The sequence below is a fragment of the Tachypleus tridentatus genome, chromosome 9 (assembly GCF_004210375.1).
Source record: "Tachypleus tridentatus isolate NWPU-2018 chromosome 9, ASM421037v1, whole genome shotgun sequence".
Lineage (NCBI taxonomy): Eukaryota > Metazoa > Arthropoda > Merostomata > Xiphosura > Limulidae > Tachypleus > Tachypleus tridentatus.
Genome location: NC_134833.1, coordinates 7,140,640 through 7,161,177, shown reverse-complemented (window position 1 = coordinate 7,161,177; position 20,538 = coordinate 7,140,640). Strand labels below are relative to the sequence as shown.

At 35.1% G+C, this 20,538-nt stretch overlaps 1 protein-coding gene and 1 long non-coding RNA gene across 6 annotated transcripts in view; one reads left to right on the top strand and one right to left on the bottom strand.

Moving 5' to 3' along the window:
- The window catches only part of LOC143224718 (uncharacterized), a 90,298-nt gene that overhangs the window by 27,994 nt on the left and 41,766 nt on the right, over nt 1-20,538 (top strand). For 2 of the 5 annotated variants that reach the window (XM_076452954.1, XM_076452951.1), the window contains exons 2-3: nt 4,032-4,162; nt 7,393-8,297. In XM_076452954.1, coding sequence (XP_076309069.1) covers nt 8,264-8,297 — 34 coding nt within the window. In that variant the 5' untranslated portion in view covers nt 4,032-4,162; nt 7,393-8,263. Of the gene's footprint in view, nt 1-4,031; nt 4,163-6,914; nt 7,042-7,392; nt 8,298-9,531; nt 9,716-20,538 lie in introns of those variants that run through there. The other 3 variants (XM_076452952.1, XM_076452955.1, XM_076452953.1) reach the window with 3 other exon arrangements.
- On the bottom strand, nt 368-9,488 carry LOC143224719 (uncharacterized). Its single transcript, XR_013013409.1, has 2 exons — nt 9,355-9,488; nt 368-737 (listed from the first exon to the last, which is right to left on the bottom strand). It is a non-coding gene; the product is annotated as an uncharacterized LOC143224719 (long non-coding RNA).

The window sequence follows — 20,538 nt, the reverse complement described above, 5'->3', positions numbered from 1 at the left end:
TGTTTTAATTATTATCCGATCATTTAATGTTTTTACATGTTATTATTTAATTGTTTGATATTCTTACATGCTATAATTATCATTTGATATTGTTTCATGTAATAATTATTAACCAATCTTTGTTGTTGTTCCATGTTATCAGTATTATTCATTCTTTCAGTTAATTGTCCTAAGTAAGACCAAACTCTTGCCAAACAAACATAAGACAGGATTTTCTGAAATATTTAACTATTAACGTGATGTGAAGGTATTAGTGTCTCAATAGCCGATAGCTTTTATTTTTACTTTCAGAATAGGAAGAGAACAGTTAATAATAATTCAGTGCTAGGTGTTGTGAGTCACGTAGAAGTACCCCGTCAGACTGATACACGATTCTAGAAAAAACGTTTTTTTATTTTTTTTACTTTAACAAAACAAATAATTTAGTCTCATATGCCACGTGCGAAGGCTGCTCCCTATTTCCCCTCACGTTAGGATCCGTCATAGAATTTTCATTCGTCAACAAATCTGGTAAGCGGCGGTTGCTAGTGGAAGGAAATAGTTGAGATTTTTAAAATGTTTGTCAGTTGTTACCGGATCGTAAACGTTTGTAACATACACTTTACTGATACTTCTACCGACAAGTGTTGCAGACAATAATAGAAACCAGAGGAAGACCTTCCACATCATTAACTTTGTAGAGAGGTATCATTGTAAGTTGAGTGCCCTAACAACCAGACCATCTTTATTAGTAAAACCTGCAAAGAAAATTTTTAAATTAATGAACTAGCCATCCCATAATAATCAGATATTAGCCTTATTACGTCATTCCTCAAAGACCTTATTTCCATCCTAACATTTCCTGATTTCCAGTTTGACCAACACCCTTTACTTTCTATAATAGTCGCAGTTAATACACGTTTCTTTAACTTATTATACCTTTCTTTAATATTTTATACACTTTGTGAGTCAGTCTTAGTTATTTACTTCCAGTCACACTTTTTGTTTATAATAAACAACATTCCTATCTTGAGTAATTCAGATTCAATATTAAAATAACCTTCATTTCATCAGGATCTCTAACAAATTTAATATTAAAATAACCCTCATTTCATCAGTATCTCCAACAAATTTAATATTAAAATAACCCTTATTTCATCAGTACCTCCAACAAGTTTAATATTAAAATAACCCTTATTTCATCAGTATCTCCAACAAGTTTAATATTAAAATAACCCTCATTTCATCAGTATCTCCAACAAGTTTAATATTAAAGTAACCCTCATTTCATCAGTATCTCTAACAAATTTAATATTAAAGTAACCCTCATTTCATCAGTATCTCTAACAAATTTAATATTAAAATAATTCTCATTTCATTAGTATCTCCAACAAATATAATATTAAAATAATTCTCATTTCATCAGTATCTCTAACAAATTTAATATTAAAATAACCTTCATTTCATCAGTATCTCTAACAAATTTAATATTAAAATAACCTTCATTTCATCAGTATCTCTAACAAATTTAATATTAAAATAACCTTCATTTCATCAGGATCTCCAACAAATTTAATATTAAAATAACCCTCATTTCATCAGTATCTCCAACAAATTTAATATTAAAATAACCCTCATTTCATCAGTATCTCCAACAAATTTAATATTAAAATAACCCTCATTTCATCAGTATCTCCAACAAATTTAATATTAAAATAACCCTCATTTCATCAGTATCTCCAACAAATTTAATATTAAAATAACCCTCATTTCATCAGTATCTCCAACAAATTTAATATTAAAATAACCCTCATTTCATCAGTATCTCCAACAAATTTAATATTAAAATAACCCTCATTTCATCAGTATCTCCAACAAATTTAATATTAAAATAACCCTCATTTCATCAGTATCTCCAACAAATTTAATATTAAAATAACCCTCATTTCATCAGTATCTCCAACAAATTTAATATTAAAATAACCCTCATTTCATCAGTATCTCCAACAAATTTAATATTAAAATAATCCTCATTTCATCAGTATCTCCAACAAGTTTAATATTAAAATAACCCTCATTTCATCAGTATCTCCAACAAGTTTAATATTAAAGTAACCCTCATTTCATCAGTATCTCTAACAAATTTAATATTAAAGTAACCCTCATTTCATCAGTATCTTCAACAAATTTAATATTAAAAGAACCCTCATTTCAACGGTATCTCTAACAAAATTAATATTAAAATAAACTTCATTTCATTAAGATCTCTAACAAATTTATTATTAAAATAAACCTCATTTCACTGGTATCTAACAAATGTAATATTAAAATAAACCTCATTTCATCAGTATCTCCAACAAATTTAATATTAAAATAACCCTTATTTCATCAGTATCTCCAACAAATTTAATATTAAAATAACCCTCATTTCATCAGTATCTCCAACAAGTTTAATATTAAAGTAACCCTCATTTCATCAGTATCTTCAACAAATATAATAGTAAAATAATTCTCATTTCATCAGTATCTCCAACAAATATAATATTAAAATAATTCTCATTTCATCAGTATCTCTAACAAATTTAATATTAAAATAACCTTCATTTCATCAGGATCTCTAACAAATTTATATATTAAAATAACCCTCATTTCATCAGGATCTCTAACAAGTTTAATATTAAAATAACCCTTATTTCATCAGTATCTCCAACAAGTTTAATATTAAAGTAACCCTCATTTCATCAGTATCTCCAACAAGTTTAATATTAAAGTAACCCTCATTTCATCAGTATCTATAACAAATTTAATATTAAAGTAACCCTCATTTCATCAGTATCTTCAACAAATATATTAAAATAATTCTCATTTCATCAGTATCTCCAACAAATATAATATTAAAATAATTCTCATTTCATCAGTATCTCCAACAAATATAATATTAAAATAATTCTCATTTCATCAGGATCTCTAACAAATTTAATATTAAAATAACCCTCATTTCATCAGTATCTCCAACAAATTTAATATTAAAATAACCCTCATTTCATCAGTATCTCCAACAAATTTAATATTAAAATAACCCTCATTTCATCAGTATCTCCAACAAATTTAATATTAAAATAACCCTCATTTCATCAGTATCTCCAACAAATTTAATATTAAAATAACCCTCATTTCATCAGTATCTCCAACAAATTTAATATTAAAATAACCCTCATGTCATCAGTATCTCCAACAAATTTAATATTAAAATAACCCTCATTTCATCAGTATCTCTAACAAATTTAATATTAAAATAACCCTCATTTCATCAGTATCTCCAACAAATTTAATATTAAAGTAACCCTCATTTCATCAGTATCTCTAACAAATTTAATATTAAAGTAACCCTCATTTCATCAGTATCTTCAACAAATATAATATTAAAATAACCCTCATTTCATCAGTATCTCCAACAAGTTTAATATTAAAATAACCCTTATTACATCAGTATCTCCAACAAGTTTAATATTAAAGTAACCCTCATTTCATCAGTATCTTCAACAAATATAATATTAAAATAAACCTCATTTCACTTGTATCTCCAATAACGTCACACCAAACATGCTCGCTTTTCAGCCTGTGGTGTTATAAAGTTACGATCAAGTTACGTTGATAAAAGAGTAGCCCAAGAGTTGGCGGTGGGTGATGATGACTACCTGCCTTCCCTCTAGTCTTACACTGCTAATTTAGAGAGACTAGCGCACATAGTCCTGGTGTAGCTTTGTGCGAAATTCAAAACAAACAAACAAATTCCCTTGTCCTTGTACCCCCTACGACCTTCACACAAGAATTGCTACAGGTAAGTTTCATCTGGCTTCGTATTGCTCAATAATAACTCCCTAGTAAATGATAAATGACACTGGTTTATAAAGACGTGTTTACTTTAATTTAATGATACTTTTATGTGATGTCTTACAGCTTTATGTAACTATCTAGGTTGAGAATATTTTAACCCGTTTTGTTTGTTGAGAATGACCAGTCACATGCTTTCTGTCTTACGTTTATTAAAGATGGTCTAAACAAGAAGTTATCAAATCCGGAATCTCAGCAAGAGAAGACAGCAATCGTGGCCCTAAATGCTTTTAGCTTCTTCGGTCGTAATCACTTCTATATCAAAGTATTTAAGAGTTATGTGGAAAGGGTGAGTTATCTTACATATCATTTTATCAGTAGCTGATACTTCATAATTTTTATAACCTGTGTATTGGTGTTGGTGTGACTATAATATCATACTTTCTTAACACCTTGTGGTTACTAGCTTTAAAGACATTTCAGTCATTTTGTATTAGCTGATGGTAAACTCTAGATTACAGACACTTGTAAGCTTGCCAGAAAACCGTATACAACACAAACATTACACTCTGTCTAAACCACTTGGCCAGATCTTAAAATTGAAATTATGCCCAGACAATTTAATATTTGTTCAAGGCGACACAAGTGTTGCACACCAAAACGGTTACACATCAAAATTCTGTAAGTAACAGAGTAAGTATAGAAAGTAATAAATACAGCGTTGTGGAACTAGCTAGATGTACATAATCCAATCTTTGTAAGCTCACTGGACGCCTTGGAAGAGTTAAATCGAGTTTGACATTTAACGTCTTTTTTTGAACATTCGATGTTAACTTGTTGCAGTTCCAGAAAAACATTCTGACTTAGGAGTCTGTATGATGTTTGTTCAAACTTAGAAGATTACATCACATTCAGAATGAAGCCCAGATATTTTGACATGCACACTGTGCTTATCCACACTGATGTTTATGTTTCTCAGGAATTATTTCTAACCTGTTGTTAAGTACTGTCGAAGCCAATCTTACTTTTCTGTAATAAAAAACAACAACTCTGATTTAAAAAAACAAGTCTTATGAGTTGATTATTAGGTCTTGTTCGATATCACAACATAACATCGTAACCTTGTAATAAGTCAATTCTAGGGTTTTCTCCAAAGAAAAAATTACGTGCCTTAACGTATCTTTGTGAGATATCAAGTCTAAGGGTACTGTTAGATTAGTACTGATATAGAGGTAGGACTAACTTGAATTATCGACCATATAGTACAGTTGTATAAATACATTACGTATCCACTACAACTACTGTCCTTATATATACATCATGTACCCATTACCAACTACTGTCGTTATATATACTTCATGTACCCATTACCAACTACTGTCGTTATATATACATCATGTACCCATTACCAACTACTGTCCTTATATATACTTCATGTACCCATTACCAACTACTGTCGTTATATATACATCATGTACCCATTACCAACTACTGTCGTGATATATACTTCATGTACCCATTACCAACTACTGTCGTTATATATACATCATGTACCCATTACCAACTACTGTCGTTATATATACATCATGTACCCATTACCAACTACTGTCGTTATATATACATCATGTACCCATTACCAACTACTGTCGTTATATATACATCATGTACCCATTACCAACTACTGTCGTTATATATACATCATGTACCCATTACCAACTATATACATCATGTACCCATTACCAACTACTGTCGTTATATATACATCATGTACCCATTACCAACTACTGTCGTTATATATACATCATGTACCCATTACCAACTACTGTCGTTATATATACATCATGTACCCATTACCAACTACTGTCGTTATATATACATCATGTACCCATTACCAACTACTGTGGTTATATATATATATACATCATGTACCCATTACCAACTACTGTCGTTATATATATATATACATCATGTACCCATTACCAACTACTGTCGTTATATATACATCATGTACCCATTACCAACTACTGTCGTTATATATACATCATGTACCCATTACCAACTACTGTCGTTATATATACATCATGTACCCATTACCAACTACTGTCGTTATATATACATCATGTACCCATTACCAACTACTGTCGTTATATATACATCATGTACCCATTACCAACTACTGTCGTTATATATACATCATGTACCCATTACCAACTACTGTGGTTATATATACATCATGTACCCATTACCAACTACTGTGGTTATATATACACATCATGTACCCATTACCAACTACTGTGGTTATATATACACATCATGTACCCATTACCAACTACTGTGGTTATATATACATCATGTACCCATTACCAACTACTGTGGTTATATATATATATATACACATCATGTACCCATTACCAACTACTGTGGTTATATATACACATCATGTACCCATTACCAACTGCTGTGGTTATATATACACATCATGTACCCATTACCAACTACTGTCGTTATATATACATCATGTACCCATTACCAACTACTGTCGTTATATATACATCATGTACCCATTACCAACTATTTATCAGAATGTAACTTGCTATTTTTGTGTCTGAAGATATATAATTGCAGTCTTATCACCGTTTTATATTACGCAAACCATATTTGCTTTCAATATTTATTTAGTAACCTGAAATGGTTAGATGCTTCCAAAGGGGGTCACTGCGGTTAGGTCAGTTCTGGGAAAAGACGTAGAAACATGGTGGTTTAGGGATAAACTCAGTTGGTTTATTGGTATTGCTACTCATGGTTCAATGATAAATGTTACTGTTTTATTTTCTCTAGGAAAACGTGTTTTTGTGTTAATAAGTTAATACTTGTGAAAATGGTTGTATCATATGTTGGAAAATACGTTAGGAGGGGGTTATTAATGTGTTGAAACCTAGTTCACTGTGGTTAGATGAAGTGAAATGTGTTTTAAATAGGTAAATAATCGAAGTTATCAAAACAGTGATATGCCTTTAGGCCCGTAATTTTAGAAGGCTGTAGGTCAATGGCGAGTTCGGATTCATGCTAAAACTTTCATCTTAAAATATTTCTATTTTTTGTTTGTAGAGGGCGTTGTTAAGTATTATTATTAAATAATAAATACAAATTCTGAATAACTTTGGTTTTACTAGTGAACTGTTGCAGCTGATGATTCTCAAATACCAGTTTGTTTTTACTCTTGCTGAGGTTTGTATACCGAATTATTTTGTGTTTTCACCTCTTACAATAGTTTTTCGTTAAAAATTAACTCTTTTTTTTTTCATGTAAAATATTTAATGGAGTAATTAGTTGTAATATTTACAATACTGGTGTCATTTTTATGTGATTTATATGTTATTAGGGACGTGATAATAAAGTTATGTAAAGTCGAACAGTCTGTGTAGTTTAGACATTTGTGTTTAAAAAGCGGGTAGGGATGTGATCCGTATAGTAATTTCAGAGTGATTTCTTGCGAAAATTTGATAATTATGTACCGTAATATATTTACAGGGTTTCTTAATAGACGGCATTCCCAACAACATTTTTTTTTTCTAACAGTTCAGTAAAGATCATGAGAACAAACGCCCTCTATCGGTGAACACTGGCACTTAGAGATGTGGGATCAGTTCTAGGCTGTTCCGCGCGAAAATCTATTTCAAGTCGGCAAGCTGACTCAGGCTCTGTCTTTAGATAATGATTAGTGTATCTCAACATAGGAGGCTTATAAACTTGCAGATACGGCCCAGCCTTCACTCTCACGAGAGCGCTGCCGGGAGTACAGGTTCGAATAATCACAGACTGCGCATCGATTCTATGGACAGTCAATGTCTCTGAGAAAACGACGCGGACTTTTCTTATCTTTGAGAGAGGTAAGCGAACGACAGTTTTCGTGGAGCAAATGCCCTGAAATCCGTCTGTACTCACGTACTTTGTCTTAATGGATATTTCTTATCATACGAATAACTTCGCAAAAGAAACTTATGTTCTTCAATTGATTCATGAGGTGAGGAATCCCAGGAAAAGTCTACATAGAAACCAGTTTTTGTTTAATAAAAGATATCTGTGGACCACGATACGGTGTTGAAATAAGTATTTAATAAATTCTGCTGGTTGTCTAACAAAACTTTAAGAAATGACAGGAAAAGCCATTTCTCCAGATGGCAGTTTTGTAGAAAAGTTAGCAAAGTACGTGTGTTTTTAATTAAAACGAGGGTTAAAATTCACCATATACGTTTCATTACTCCAATTTGTTGATTTCTTCGTCTCACCGAGAGCCACTGGGAAGTTAGAGATTGTGGAACATCACGTAGAGAGTTGTGGTTCGTCTACCAGTATAATCTGTCTAGGTTTATTACCGTTCTGATGAAACAATGCTACAAGTTGAGGGGCCGTTCCATTTCTTTTGCCTTTGTTGAGGATCGGGTTACCCATGTCAGCCATGCTAGACTGTTATCACTGCCAGGGTAAGTCGGTGTATTACATGATTTGTCTGTTCTATGACGTATTAATTGTTATGGTTACGATGTTTTATTGGACGTGTGTTATATAAGTTTTATCAAAGAAATTATGAAATAAACGAAATAATAAACACCTGAATATTGCTAGTTTATGTGTAAGTATGTTTTAAACTTTGATAAATTACTTTCTGATGTTCCCATTAAACGTACTCGGAAGATGGACAGGGACGTGACATAAAGGGCCATATTCAAACGACGACCCCTATATCGACCTTGGGAGTGTGTGTGCGGGGATTTTAAGGCTACATACCAGATTTGATGGCGGTCATTTCAGCTGTTAAAACAAAGCACAGGGAAATATCTAGAGGCTCCCTGGAGGAGACATATGGGGTCAGATCTCTAATTCGACCCCTAGTGACCTTATTCTCAGATCTAAAACATGGTCTATGTCTGTGTTCGCTGGACCGATTGTCACTAATCCTGATATGTTCTCACAGGACCTCCAGGGACCGACTGTCACCAATCCTGATATGTTCTCTCAGGACCACCAGGGAAGTGATATGCCGTCTTGGTGGTTACGTCTCTTCCCCATTGATTGACTTGGGTCATTTTACTTTTCACCACCGACTTTATTATCATTATATCAATGGTTCCTTTTGTTTGTTTGTAGTTAAGCACAAAGCTACATCATAGGCTATCTGTGTACTCTGCCCACCACGGGTGTCGAAACCCACTTTCCAGCGTTGTAAGTGCGCAGATATACTGCTGTGAAACTAGGGGAAGGGGGTGTGTGGATCCTTTTATCGAGAAGTTCCAAGCAGCGAAATATAGGAAGGTCGCATGAAATCCATATTTCTTCAACATATTTAGGTTATATTATGTTTGTAAAACTTTAGGTTTCGGTTTAGTAATCATTGTATCCGACCACGAAGTAGACTTGACGGTTAAGTAAATAAACCCGCTACATCAGCTGAATCTTTCTTACGATTAGTGACCTTTACAGCAATGTTGTGTAAGAATATTACACGCATTCTTATAAATAATGAAATATTGTTGAACAAACCTGGTGATTCAGATATGGACTGGTGTGGTTTCAACCCACACACGCTGACGCTGCCAATCTGTCCCCACACTGGAAGTCCGTCCTCTTATCTTCTGTTACAGGCTGTCTGAAGACACGCCCTCTGGTGGAATCTGTTGTTTTCCGAAACTGTCTTATTTTAGTCGAGCATCACAACACATAACACATCTTCTCCGTGTTAACTTTTCCAAATGTTATAAATGTCGAGATTGACGATGAAGTACAATTAGTATCGGTAGCGGAAGTTACGTCACTTCAGACGTCACAACACAGTCCCAGCTGGTGTCACATTCCACGTTAAACCTTCCCGTCCTTGGTATGCCAAACTCGCCAGTCACTCAAAGTAAGTACATCCGTTTTTTATTGTATTTATTCAGTAGTTTTTCCTAGTCGATAGTTAAAATCTTTAACCTACACCGAAGAAGTAATTCATTTTTAAACAAATTTGACACACATATATCACGTGCAACTTAAACTGTGTACTGCTTATATAATTCACAATTTAAACTATATACCGCTCACATCATTCACAATTTAAACTATATACCGCTCACATCATTCACAGTTTAAACTATATACCGTTTACATCATTCACAGTTTAAACTATATACATCATTCACAGTTTAAACTATATACCGTTTACATCAGTTTAAACTATATACCGCTCACATCATTCACAGTTTAAACTATATACAGCTTGTATCATTCACAGTTTAAACTATATACCGCTTGTATCATTCACAGTTTAAACTATATACCGCTTACATCATTCACAGTTTAAACTATATACCGCTTGTATCATTCACAGTTTAAACTATATACCGTTTACATCATTCACAGTTTACACTATATACTGTTTATATCGCTCACAATTTGAACTGTATGTTGCCGATATGATTCACAGTTTACACTATGTACTGTTTATATCGCTCACAATTTGAACTGTATGTTGCCGATATGATTCACAGTTTACACAATTTAAACTGTATGATGCTCATATCATTCGCAATTTAAGATAAATACTGCTGACATCATTAGAAGTTTAAAGTATATACTGCAGAAATCCTCTTGATGTGGATTCCTGTGTGTGGTGAGGGGACCTCACAAAGAAGGTTCTGTATTTTCTGTGTATGGTGAGGGGACCTCACAGAGAAGGTTCTGTACTTCCTGTATGTGGTGAGGGGACCTCCCAGAGAAGGTTCTGTACTTTCACTTTTCATCCTCTGGGATCTAAACATCCACCTCAGTGATGTCGAGAAACCCAGTTGTAGAGAAATATATATGTAAAAACGACTCGTTTGGGTTGAGAAAATATTTTACATAGAAGAACGAACAACGTTTCGACCTTCTTCGGTCATCGTCAGGTTTACAAAGAAAGAGGTAACTGACCGGAAGCTGACCACATGTTTGGAAGGGGTTGTGTAACTGAGTGTCGGAATGTAGAGGGCGGTGTTAGATGTTTGAATATATAATTTTATTTATTATTTATATATATATATATATATATATATATATTAATATAAGTATAAAGGTGTTCCTTTGTATTGGTTTATTTTGGGTTTATGTTATTGTATAAGTAAGGCTTCTTTAATTTTGTGTTTGTTTATGTTTGTTTCTTTATTTAATATTTGAGTGTTTTCTATGGTTATGTTGTGTTTATTTGACTTGCAGTGTTCGAAAACGTGTGAAGATGACTTTGTATGTTCTTTGAATCTGGTTTCCATTTTCTACTTGTTTCTCCAATATAGAAGTCGTGGCAGTTATCACATTGTATTTTATAAATAATGTTGGTGTGGTGTTTGTCAGTGTAGTTTTTACATAGTATAGACCTCAGTTTTGTGTCTGGTTTTTGAATAAATTTGGAATTAACTGGAATATCATGTTTTGTTGCTAGTTTTTGCCAAATGTTGGTTATTTTCTGCTGTTGTCGGGAATAGATTGTATGCAGCAGTGTATGGTTTCGAGATTTTTTTATTCGTGAGATATATTTACTTTTGTTGGTTGATTTTGGTTTCTCTCTAGGTGTGTGCGTATAATGTTTTCTACGGTTTGTGGAGGAAACTTATTGATGTTGATAAAGTATTGTTTTATTTTGTCTAATTCATCGTTAATTTTATCTGGTGAGCATAGTTTTATGGCTGTGTTTATTTGGTTTCTTAGTGTGTTGAGTTTTTTGTTTTGTTTCATGTGCTGAGTCCCAAGGAATATGTAGTCCAGTATGAGTGATTTTTCGGTGGATTTCTGTTTTGAATTGTGTGTCGGTTCTTGTAATTTTGAGGTTAAGAAATGATATTTGATTGGATCAGTGGGCACCGAAATGTTCTTTTTTATTATGGATACCCCTGAAATAAAATATATACAAGCATGACAGCACGGAGATGGATACCCCTCAAAAAAAATAAACAAGCATGACAGCACGGAGATGGATACCCCTGAAATAAAAAATAAGTAACGTGACAGCACAGAGATGGATACCCCTAAAATAAAAAATGAGTAACATGACAGCACGGAGATGGATACCCCATCAAATAAAAAAAAAAATAAACAAGCATGACAGCACGGAGATGGATACCCCTCAAATAAAAAATAAACAAGCATTACAGCACAGAGATGGATACCCCTCAAATAAAAAATAAACAAGCATTACAGCACAGAGATGGATACCCCTCAAATAAAAAATAAACAAGCATGACAGCACAGAGATTGATACCCCTGAAATAAAAAAATAAGTAACATGACAGCACAGAGATGGATACCCCTCAAATAAAAAATAAACAAGCATGACAGCACAGAGATGGATACCCCTCAAATAAAAAATAAACAAGCATGACAGCACAGAGATGGATACTCCTCAAATAAAAAATAAACAGGCATGACAGCACAGAGATGGATACCCCTCAAATAAAAAATAAACAGGCATGACAGCACAGAGATGGATACCCCTGAAATAAAAAATAAACAAGCATGACAGCATGGAGAAAAATCCGACAACTGGCAAACGATCGCGCATTGATGACTCTGTACGGTCAAACTTACAACTATAATCTGTCCCACGATTTTAATTATACATTCTTTAACTGAAAACCATTAGGGCAGATGTCTCCATTTTTATTCAGGAGGGCTTAGAAGGGCTTGCTGGCTCTCCTAAATCGGTAAAAAAAAATTACGGTTTGGGGACATTTTAGTGCAAACAGTTTCATCACCAAACTCCTCTTGAAATTACAGGTTAATGAGGATATTGAGGTTAATGGTGATATTGAGGTTACTTCTCATTCTACTTTGAATTCTTCCAGAGGAGTTATAGTTGAGAGGGATTTAAAGACCATTCCAGAGTCAGAGATCCTCACAGATGTCACCAGCCAAGGTGTCACGGCTATGCACCGAATTTTTACTCTTAGAGACGGGATTATGGAGCCGACAAATGTTCTAATATTAACATTTACAACATCACGTCCTCCTACCTCCATCAAAGCAGGATATCTGAATTGTAAGGTACGGCCTTATATTCCTAACTCTGTTAGATGTTTTCATTGTCTACAATTTGGTCATTCAAAAACATCTTGCCGTGATTCCTTGACATGTGCCCATTGTGGTAGTAAAGACCATGGTGCTTTTGAATGCCAACTAGAGCCGCATTGTATTAACTGTAATGGTTCATATCCTTCATATTTTACTACTTGTTCTAAATGAGTGGAAGAGAAAGATGTACAATGTCTAACAACAGTTCACAATATTACTTACCTAGAGGCTTGGAAATTACTATTCCCAATTCCATCTCGGACTTATGCTGCTGTACTTCATTCCATTACTACAGTAGGAGTCCAGACACCCCTTTCCATGCCTCCTACAGAATCCCAGTGCATCTTATTCTAGTATCCTCCAAAATCAACAAACTTAACGAATCAGTACCTACTTCTGTCCCTACTACATCTTCCAGTCATTGCCCAACTTCACCTTGTTCAAGCCCAGGTGTTTTCAAGGGGTCTTCCTCTCTAGACACCCCAAAAATTAAATAAACCATTCGTTTACGTCCTCAATCACTGGAACGTACGTTTACAAACACTGACCTGCCTACTCGATCAAGAGCAGGATCACAAGAGAGTGACCAAACCACATCCAGTAAAGAAAAAGAGCGCGGTCACAACTAGAAGGTCTCCTCGCCATGTACTCCTCTAAATGGCCACACTAATCCAATGGAACTGTTGAGGTTTTCAATCAGATGTAAATGACATCAAGGATTTGATTGACTTTTATCATCCCGAATGTCTTTCTTTACAGGATATATCTTTAAAACCTACTAATACAGTCACAATTCAATAATACTCTTTATACCGAAATGACAGGTCATGTGTAGGACATGGGAAAGTAGCACTGCTGGTTGATCAACATATGCCCACCCAGTTATTGTCATTGAGTACGCCCTTGGAAGCTGTAGCCATCTGTATCTCCTTGGGTAGTACCATTATCTCCTTGGGTAGTACCATTATTGTTTGCTCTACCTTACACCTGGAAAAAATTATCATCCATCAGACCTTGAGGCCCTCATTGTGTAACCGCCAACCCATTTTTAATTTTGGGGGATCTTAATGGGCATAATCCCGTCTGTGATGGTTCTAGTATTGATGTGAAGGGTCGTGCTATAGAACATATGCTCCTGAATCACAACCTCTTCAATACTTTCAATCATTTTCATGCACCCAGTCAGTCATTTACTGTTAAAGATCTTTTTATCTGCTTCCATTCACTTTCACTTGCTTTTCTTTAGAGGTTGGCATCAATCATTTTCCTATCATATTAAGAGATATTGGCCGTGGTCCGTGTCACCTGACCCGTGTGCCTCAGTGAAAATTGGACCAGACCAACTGGCCCTCTTTCACTTCTCTATCCGAACTTGATCTTGCCATCTTATGTAAATCATCGATAGATGATTGTGTAGCAGCAGTAACTAACTGTATTGTCCAAGCAGCTGCTCAGTGCATCCCCAAAACTTCGACATCTTTTCCACAGCATCCCCGCCCTTGGTGGAATTTTGCTTGTTTTATAACATGAAAAGCTCAGAAACGTGCTTCGGATAAATTTCGGCGAGCTAGACATCAAAGTCAGAAGGAATCTTGGATTAAATACACCTCCAGCATTTCGTCAACCACCAGTTCAAATGTCATATGGGACAAGATCTGGAAGGTGAATGGATGGTATACTTCTGCCCCCTCTCTATCTTAATATTCAATGGCCATGAAGTTGCTGATGGTCAGAGCATTGCCAGTACTTTTGGTGAATGTTTCATGTATCTAGCTCTTCAAGCTCATTCCCTTCCCTCTTAAACACGTTTATTAAAACACAAGTTGAACATCTGCTTCTTTCCTTTTCGACTGATCATCCCAATGACTATAATCGCCCTCTTACACTGGTGAAACTCAAACTTGCGCTTCATTTGTCTGGCAATACATCAGTTGGATCTGATGATATACATTATGAGATGCTACGCCACCTTTCTACTGCCTCTCTTACTATTCTCCTGGCTGTCTTTAACTGGATATGGCAGGATAATGTTTTTTCCTGAATACTCCCTATTCTTAAACCTGCGAAGGATCCAAAGATTTCTTCGAATTACCGTCCCATTGCTTTGACGAGTTGTCTCAGTAAGACCTCAGAGAAGATGATTAATGCTCGTCTTGTTTGGTTCCTTGAATCAAACAACCTTTTCTCACCCACTCAGTGTGGGTTCCGATGACAATACTCCAGGATAGACCACATAATTCGCCTTGAAACGTCAGTTAGAGAAGTCTTTTTGAAGCGAGAACATCTTGTTTCTATTTTTTTTATTTAGAGAAAGCTTATGATACAATATGGAGATATGGCATCTTGCAAGATCTTCACTCGTACGGATTGGGTGACAATTTGCCACTTTTTATTAACCATTTTGTAATGAACCGCCGATTCCAGGTCCGTGTGAGCTCAACACTTTCCCGTTTTTTACCACAGGAACTTGAGTCTCTCAGGGCTGTGTTCTAAGTCTCACAATTTTCAATATAAAAATTAATGCCATCAGTGAACAGCTACCCCCACAGTTTCAAATGGTCTTTTTCTTGATGACTTTCACATCTCATGTCAGTCATCAAACGTGAGGTTTATTGAGTGGCAGCTACAAACTGCAATAAATCATATACTTAAGTGGACCACAGCAAATACGTTTCTACTTAATCTTCCTAAAACTGTTTGTGTACATTTCTGCTGCCAACAGGATATTCATCCGGATCCAGAACTTTGTATTGATGATGTTGTACTTCCTGTCGTCCCTGAGTTAAAGTTCTTAGGTCTTATATTTGACTGTAAATTAAACTTTATTTCCCATATCAAGCAACTTTGTGTCAAACGTATAAGAGCACTGAACATCCTTCATGTCCTCTCTTCCACCTCTTGGGGAGCAGATCGATACTTCATATTTAAAATTTATCGTGCCCTCATCCGATCCAAACTTGACTATAGGTCTTATGGTTCTCTCACAACGTCAGCACTGAAAATGGTGGATCCTATTCACCATCAGGCTTTACACTGGGGCCTTTCTTCAGTCCAAAGTTTGTATGTGAAGTCCCATGAACCCCCTCTGTATATTTACACTGGGTCCTTTCTCCAGTCCACAGTTTGTATGTGAAGTTCCATGAACCCTCTCTGTATATTTGCACTGGGTCCTTTCTCCAGTTCACAGTTTGTATGTGAAGTCCCATGAACCCTCTCTGTATATTTACACTGGGTCCTTTCTCCAGTCCAAAGTTTGTATGTGAAGTCCCATGAACTCTCTCTGTATATTCGCCATTTGCAACTGTCTCTTTAGTAGGCTTCCAAACTTCTCTCTTTACCTCAGCAAACTACTTGGGGTTGTGTTTTCCATCCTCAGTGGAACACACTTTTTTATAATAGAAAATTTGCCATTGTTCCTTTTAATCTTTGTATCCGGGCACAATCAGAAAATTGATATGTGTTTGAATAGCATAGCAGTATCAACAGTTCAACCTCTTTCACCATGGCTAATTATTATCCCCAACTGTGACTTATCTTTGAGTCATCTGAGGAAGACTGGTACTCTCAATTGGAAATATTGCTCTTTATTTGCTGAACATCTTTCAAACAGTTCATCCATTTCCATATATACAGATGGTTCAAAATCAAGTGACTCTGTATGTTCTGCCATGGTTTGTTACAGTTTGGTTGTAGCACACAGGATCCCCTCTGCAGTTTCTGTGTTCACTGTCGAATTGTATGCCATTTCTCTTGCCCTGAATCATATTGAAACTATGCAATATACGAATTGTATGATCTATACTGATTCACTCAGCTGTCTATTGGCCCTGACATCATTCCATGTTAGTTACCATACTATTATTATCAATATCCAGAACAGCCTGGCCCATCTCTCTATATCATCTATCTCTGTCCAGTATTTTTTGGATACCAGGTCATGTTGGTATTCGTGGGAATGAGCTAACTGACAGAGCGGCAAAGTCCATCTGCTCTGGCTCTATCACCACCGTACCTGTTCCATACATGGACTATGGTCCAGTTATCAAAATCCGACTATACTTAAGTTGGAAGTCGACCTGAAGTGAGTAACAAAATAATAAGCCTTTTCAAATCAAGCCTTCTTTAGCTCTTTGTCCATCTTGTTTCTGTAAAGACTGAATGGAGGAAGTTGTTTTGGCTACGCGTTGGTCACAGTTATTTAACTCATCACTTCCTTTTATCTGGTACCGGTGCACCAATGTGTGGTCTGTGTGGCACTCAGGTCACAATCATCTCGTCGTTAAGAACGACGACGCCATCTTAAACATATTTTAAAGATAGGTTTGCCCTTGACATTAGCCAGTGTCATAGGTGACATTGTGATACTGGCCGCCTGACTAATGTTTTTACATTTTAAAGAGCTATTGGTCTTTTAAACTTAATTTAAGGTTTTTATTGGACTATATACTGTTTTAGCATGATTTCATTTACACATTTTTATTTTCCCTGAACCCATGACTGGAAAGGCCAACTTCAGGTGACTGACAGCAAGATGGGTTATGGCGTTCAACTCGTAATCTGAGGGTCGCGGGCTCAAATCCCCTCACACCAAACATATTCGCCCTTTCAGCTGTGGGGACGTTATTATGTCACGTTTTCCCACTATTTGTTGTTAAAAGAGTAGCCCAAGAGTTGGCGATGGGGGGGGTGATGACTAGCTGCCTTCCCTTTAATGTTACACTGCTAAATTATGGACAGCTAGCGCAGATAGCTCCCGAGTAGTTTTGTGCAAAATTCAAAACCAAACCAAGTTTTGCACCTGATTTTTCAATAAATTTGGTGTTTACTACATTAGATTATTATTTAACATTATTTGTAAAATACAATGCAACAACTGCCACGACTTCTATATTGGAGAAATAGGCAGAAAGATAGAAACTAGGTTTAAAGAACACAAAAACACATCTTGACACGTTTTGAACACTGCAAATCAAATAAACACAACATAATCATAGAAAACACCCAGATACTAAGTATGGAAACAAATATAAACAAACGTAAAATGGAAGATGCCCTACTTTTGCAGAAACTAAAACCAAAATTAAACCGATATAAAGGAACAACTTTATACCTATACTAATTAATAACCTAACATCCACCTGCAACGCCCCTACAACCCCGTACCCGTTATCCCTAAGACGTGTGTCCGGCAGCGGTCAGTTGCAAATTCTCTCTTGTTAATCTGAGGGTGACCTAGGAAGGTTGAAACGTTGTTCTCTGCTTTATTAATAAAAGTATTTAATATCCATACCAGCCGTTCTGAGATACATTTTTATTGCAAGTGGGTCTTTCGTCATCAAGAATAAATGAGGATAGTATGAACCTACACTTGTTCACATGACGAGGATTACATGGGCCTAAATTTATAAGCGTTTTAAATGTATAAATTCCATTTTGCGAAGATATAACAAATTTGTTTTGGAAACTCTTTATAATTTTAGTATTTAGTCTTCTCTTAATTCTGGTTCAACAAATAAAACACCTTGGTTGAAAGTTAACCTTTGGAGCTAATAACAGTAACAAAGATGTCATATTCCGTACAAAACTGGTGTTAATCTTGAAGTAGAATGCTTGTAATGTTTTGTAATTTAAGGCATATCTTTGGGACGTTCTATAATTTTGATCCCTCTGAATAATTATAAGTTCAGTATTATATAGGATTTCCCTCAGAACATCAATACGGAAGTATCTGTGAGAGATAGTGACTGATTTGTTGGCATCTGCTGCTAGGTTTAATTTCTCACACTGTCGTGACTACTATTTTTTAAAGTCTGTTTTGAGATGGGATCTATAGGCTTGTTGCCAAAAAACGCAGACACACGGCTAAACAGCTGTCGCTAGGGCCCACGTGGCTAGGCCTTTTTTTCTTGTAGGGGGCGTAACCTTGATGGTAATAATTAACCTGGTAACTCGAATGTTTTGGTCTTTGAGGTAAGACTAGCTGGTGTGATAATACAGAGTTCCCCAATAGTTGTTGAATCAAATGTGCTTTCCTGAAGCAAGTGCATTTTTTGTAATTTAAATCAGTAAGTAACTAAAACAAACTGATTATTTTATAGTTGTTCAGACAAGGCAGTTTTTTCACGAATGAGGTTTGAATTCCGAAACCCAGCGAAATATTGAAAACCCAATAAGAATAGGCCTAAAAATTATTATAAAAACGAACCAGATGAACACGTTTTACCCACATCTGTCGTCCTCTAGCGGTTCAGTAGTTGGTATTAGTAATTTTAACACTAAAAATTTGTTGCAATGAGCCGAGCACAGGTGACACATTGTTTAGCTTTAGACAAATTAACCTAACATGACCAATACGGTACGAAATCACAGTAAAATTTAAACTGTATTATCTAGTTTTTGCAACAATAATATGCTAACATATAAACAATAATATGTTTGATTCAAGGGCTAGGCTTGCTGTTTCACACTTTTGATCTTTATTATACGTTCAATACGGTGAATGTATTATTGGTTCACATGCCTTGTAGTGGGTTGTTTATAACCATGTATAGTTCAACCAACGGACTTAGACTATTCTTAGGGAAAGTGGCTCTGATAACTGTTGAGCTACTGGAAAAATGTTTATACTTTCCATGTAAATTTCATCAAATTGTATTCATTTAATTCTGTCATAGTAAATTCAGGTTGAAAGTATTCTTCTGAAATAATTTTTTATTATATAGATCCTCAGTAAGACTGAAGGCTTTAGAATTCTTTGGATACTTTGTGCTTAAAAACAAACAAACAAAAATCTGTGCATTTTATTCAAGACTCGAGTCTACCAGCCTGTCATTCTTTTTTAGGGTTATCATTTAGAAATTTTATTGTCTCCAACACTGAAGATGGACCGATGCTACATTTTCTCTCTCGTATGTGTGTATGTTTGTCAATAAAATTTCTCGAAATCGGTTGAATGCACTTACACCAAAGTCCTTATACTTTAGGACTATGTTCCAACTTAGAATTTATTGAGGGTCAGAATCAAAAGGCAAGGTTACAAAAAAAACAACAGAAACAAAATTTTCTGAACATCGGAACAGATTTTATATGTTATTGAACGCTACAAACTCTGAAAAAAAAATGTTGAAAACAAATAGGAATAAATATTTTACAAGTCTGTTGGACAATAATAAAGTTTGGAGAATAAAAGTTCATTAGGAATGAAAACAGACGAATAGACACAGAAAATATGGGTATGATATGAGACAAAAATACAATTGTGGCAGTGAATGTGTATATACAACTTGTAACAGTGAAAGTGGATGTACAACTTGAAAAAGTTAGACATTGGACCATAGCCGCTCCTAATTTAGAATTAATAGATAAGACTTGAGGGAGTTAGCCAAGAACACCCACCGCCCACTTTTAGGCTAGCTTTATCTGATTGAATAGTAGGATGTAACAGTCAGCCTCTTTTACAGTGTAATCACGGCTTTAAGTTACGAGTGTGTTTTCACAGTAATGGTTTCGGAACTATGAACTCTCAGATTCAAACTACAAACACTGACCAGTTCGTCACGCAGATGAAAAGGTCGAATAAATATGATTAAAAAAATGACGAGCGAAAAAGTCTAGTTAGAGAGAAGTAAAGATTGGTAAAATAGAATA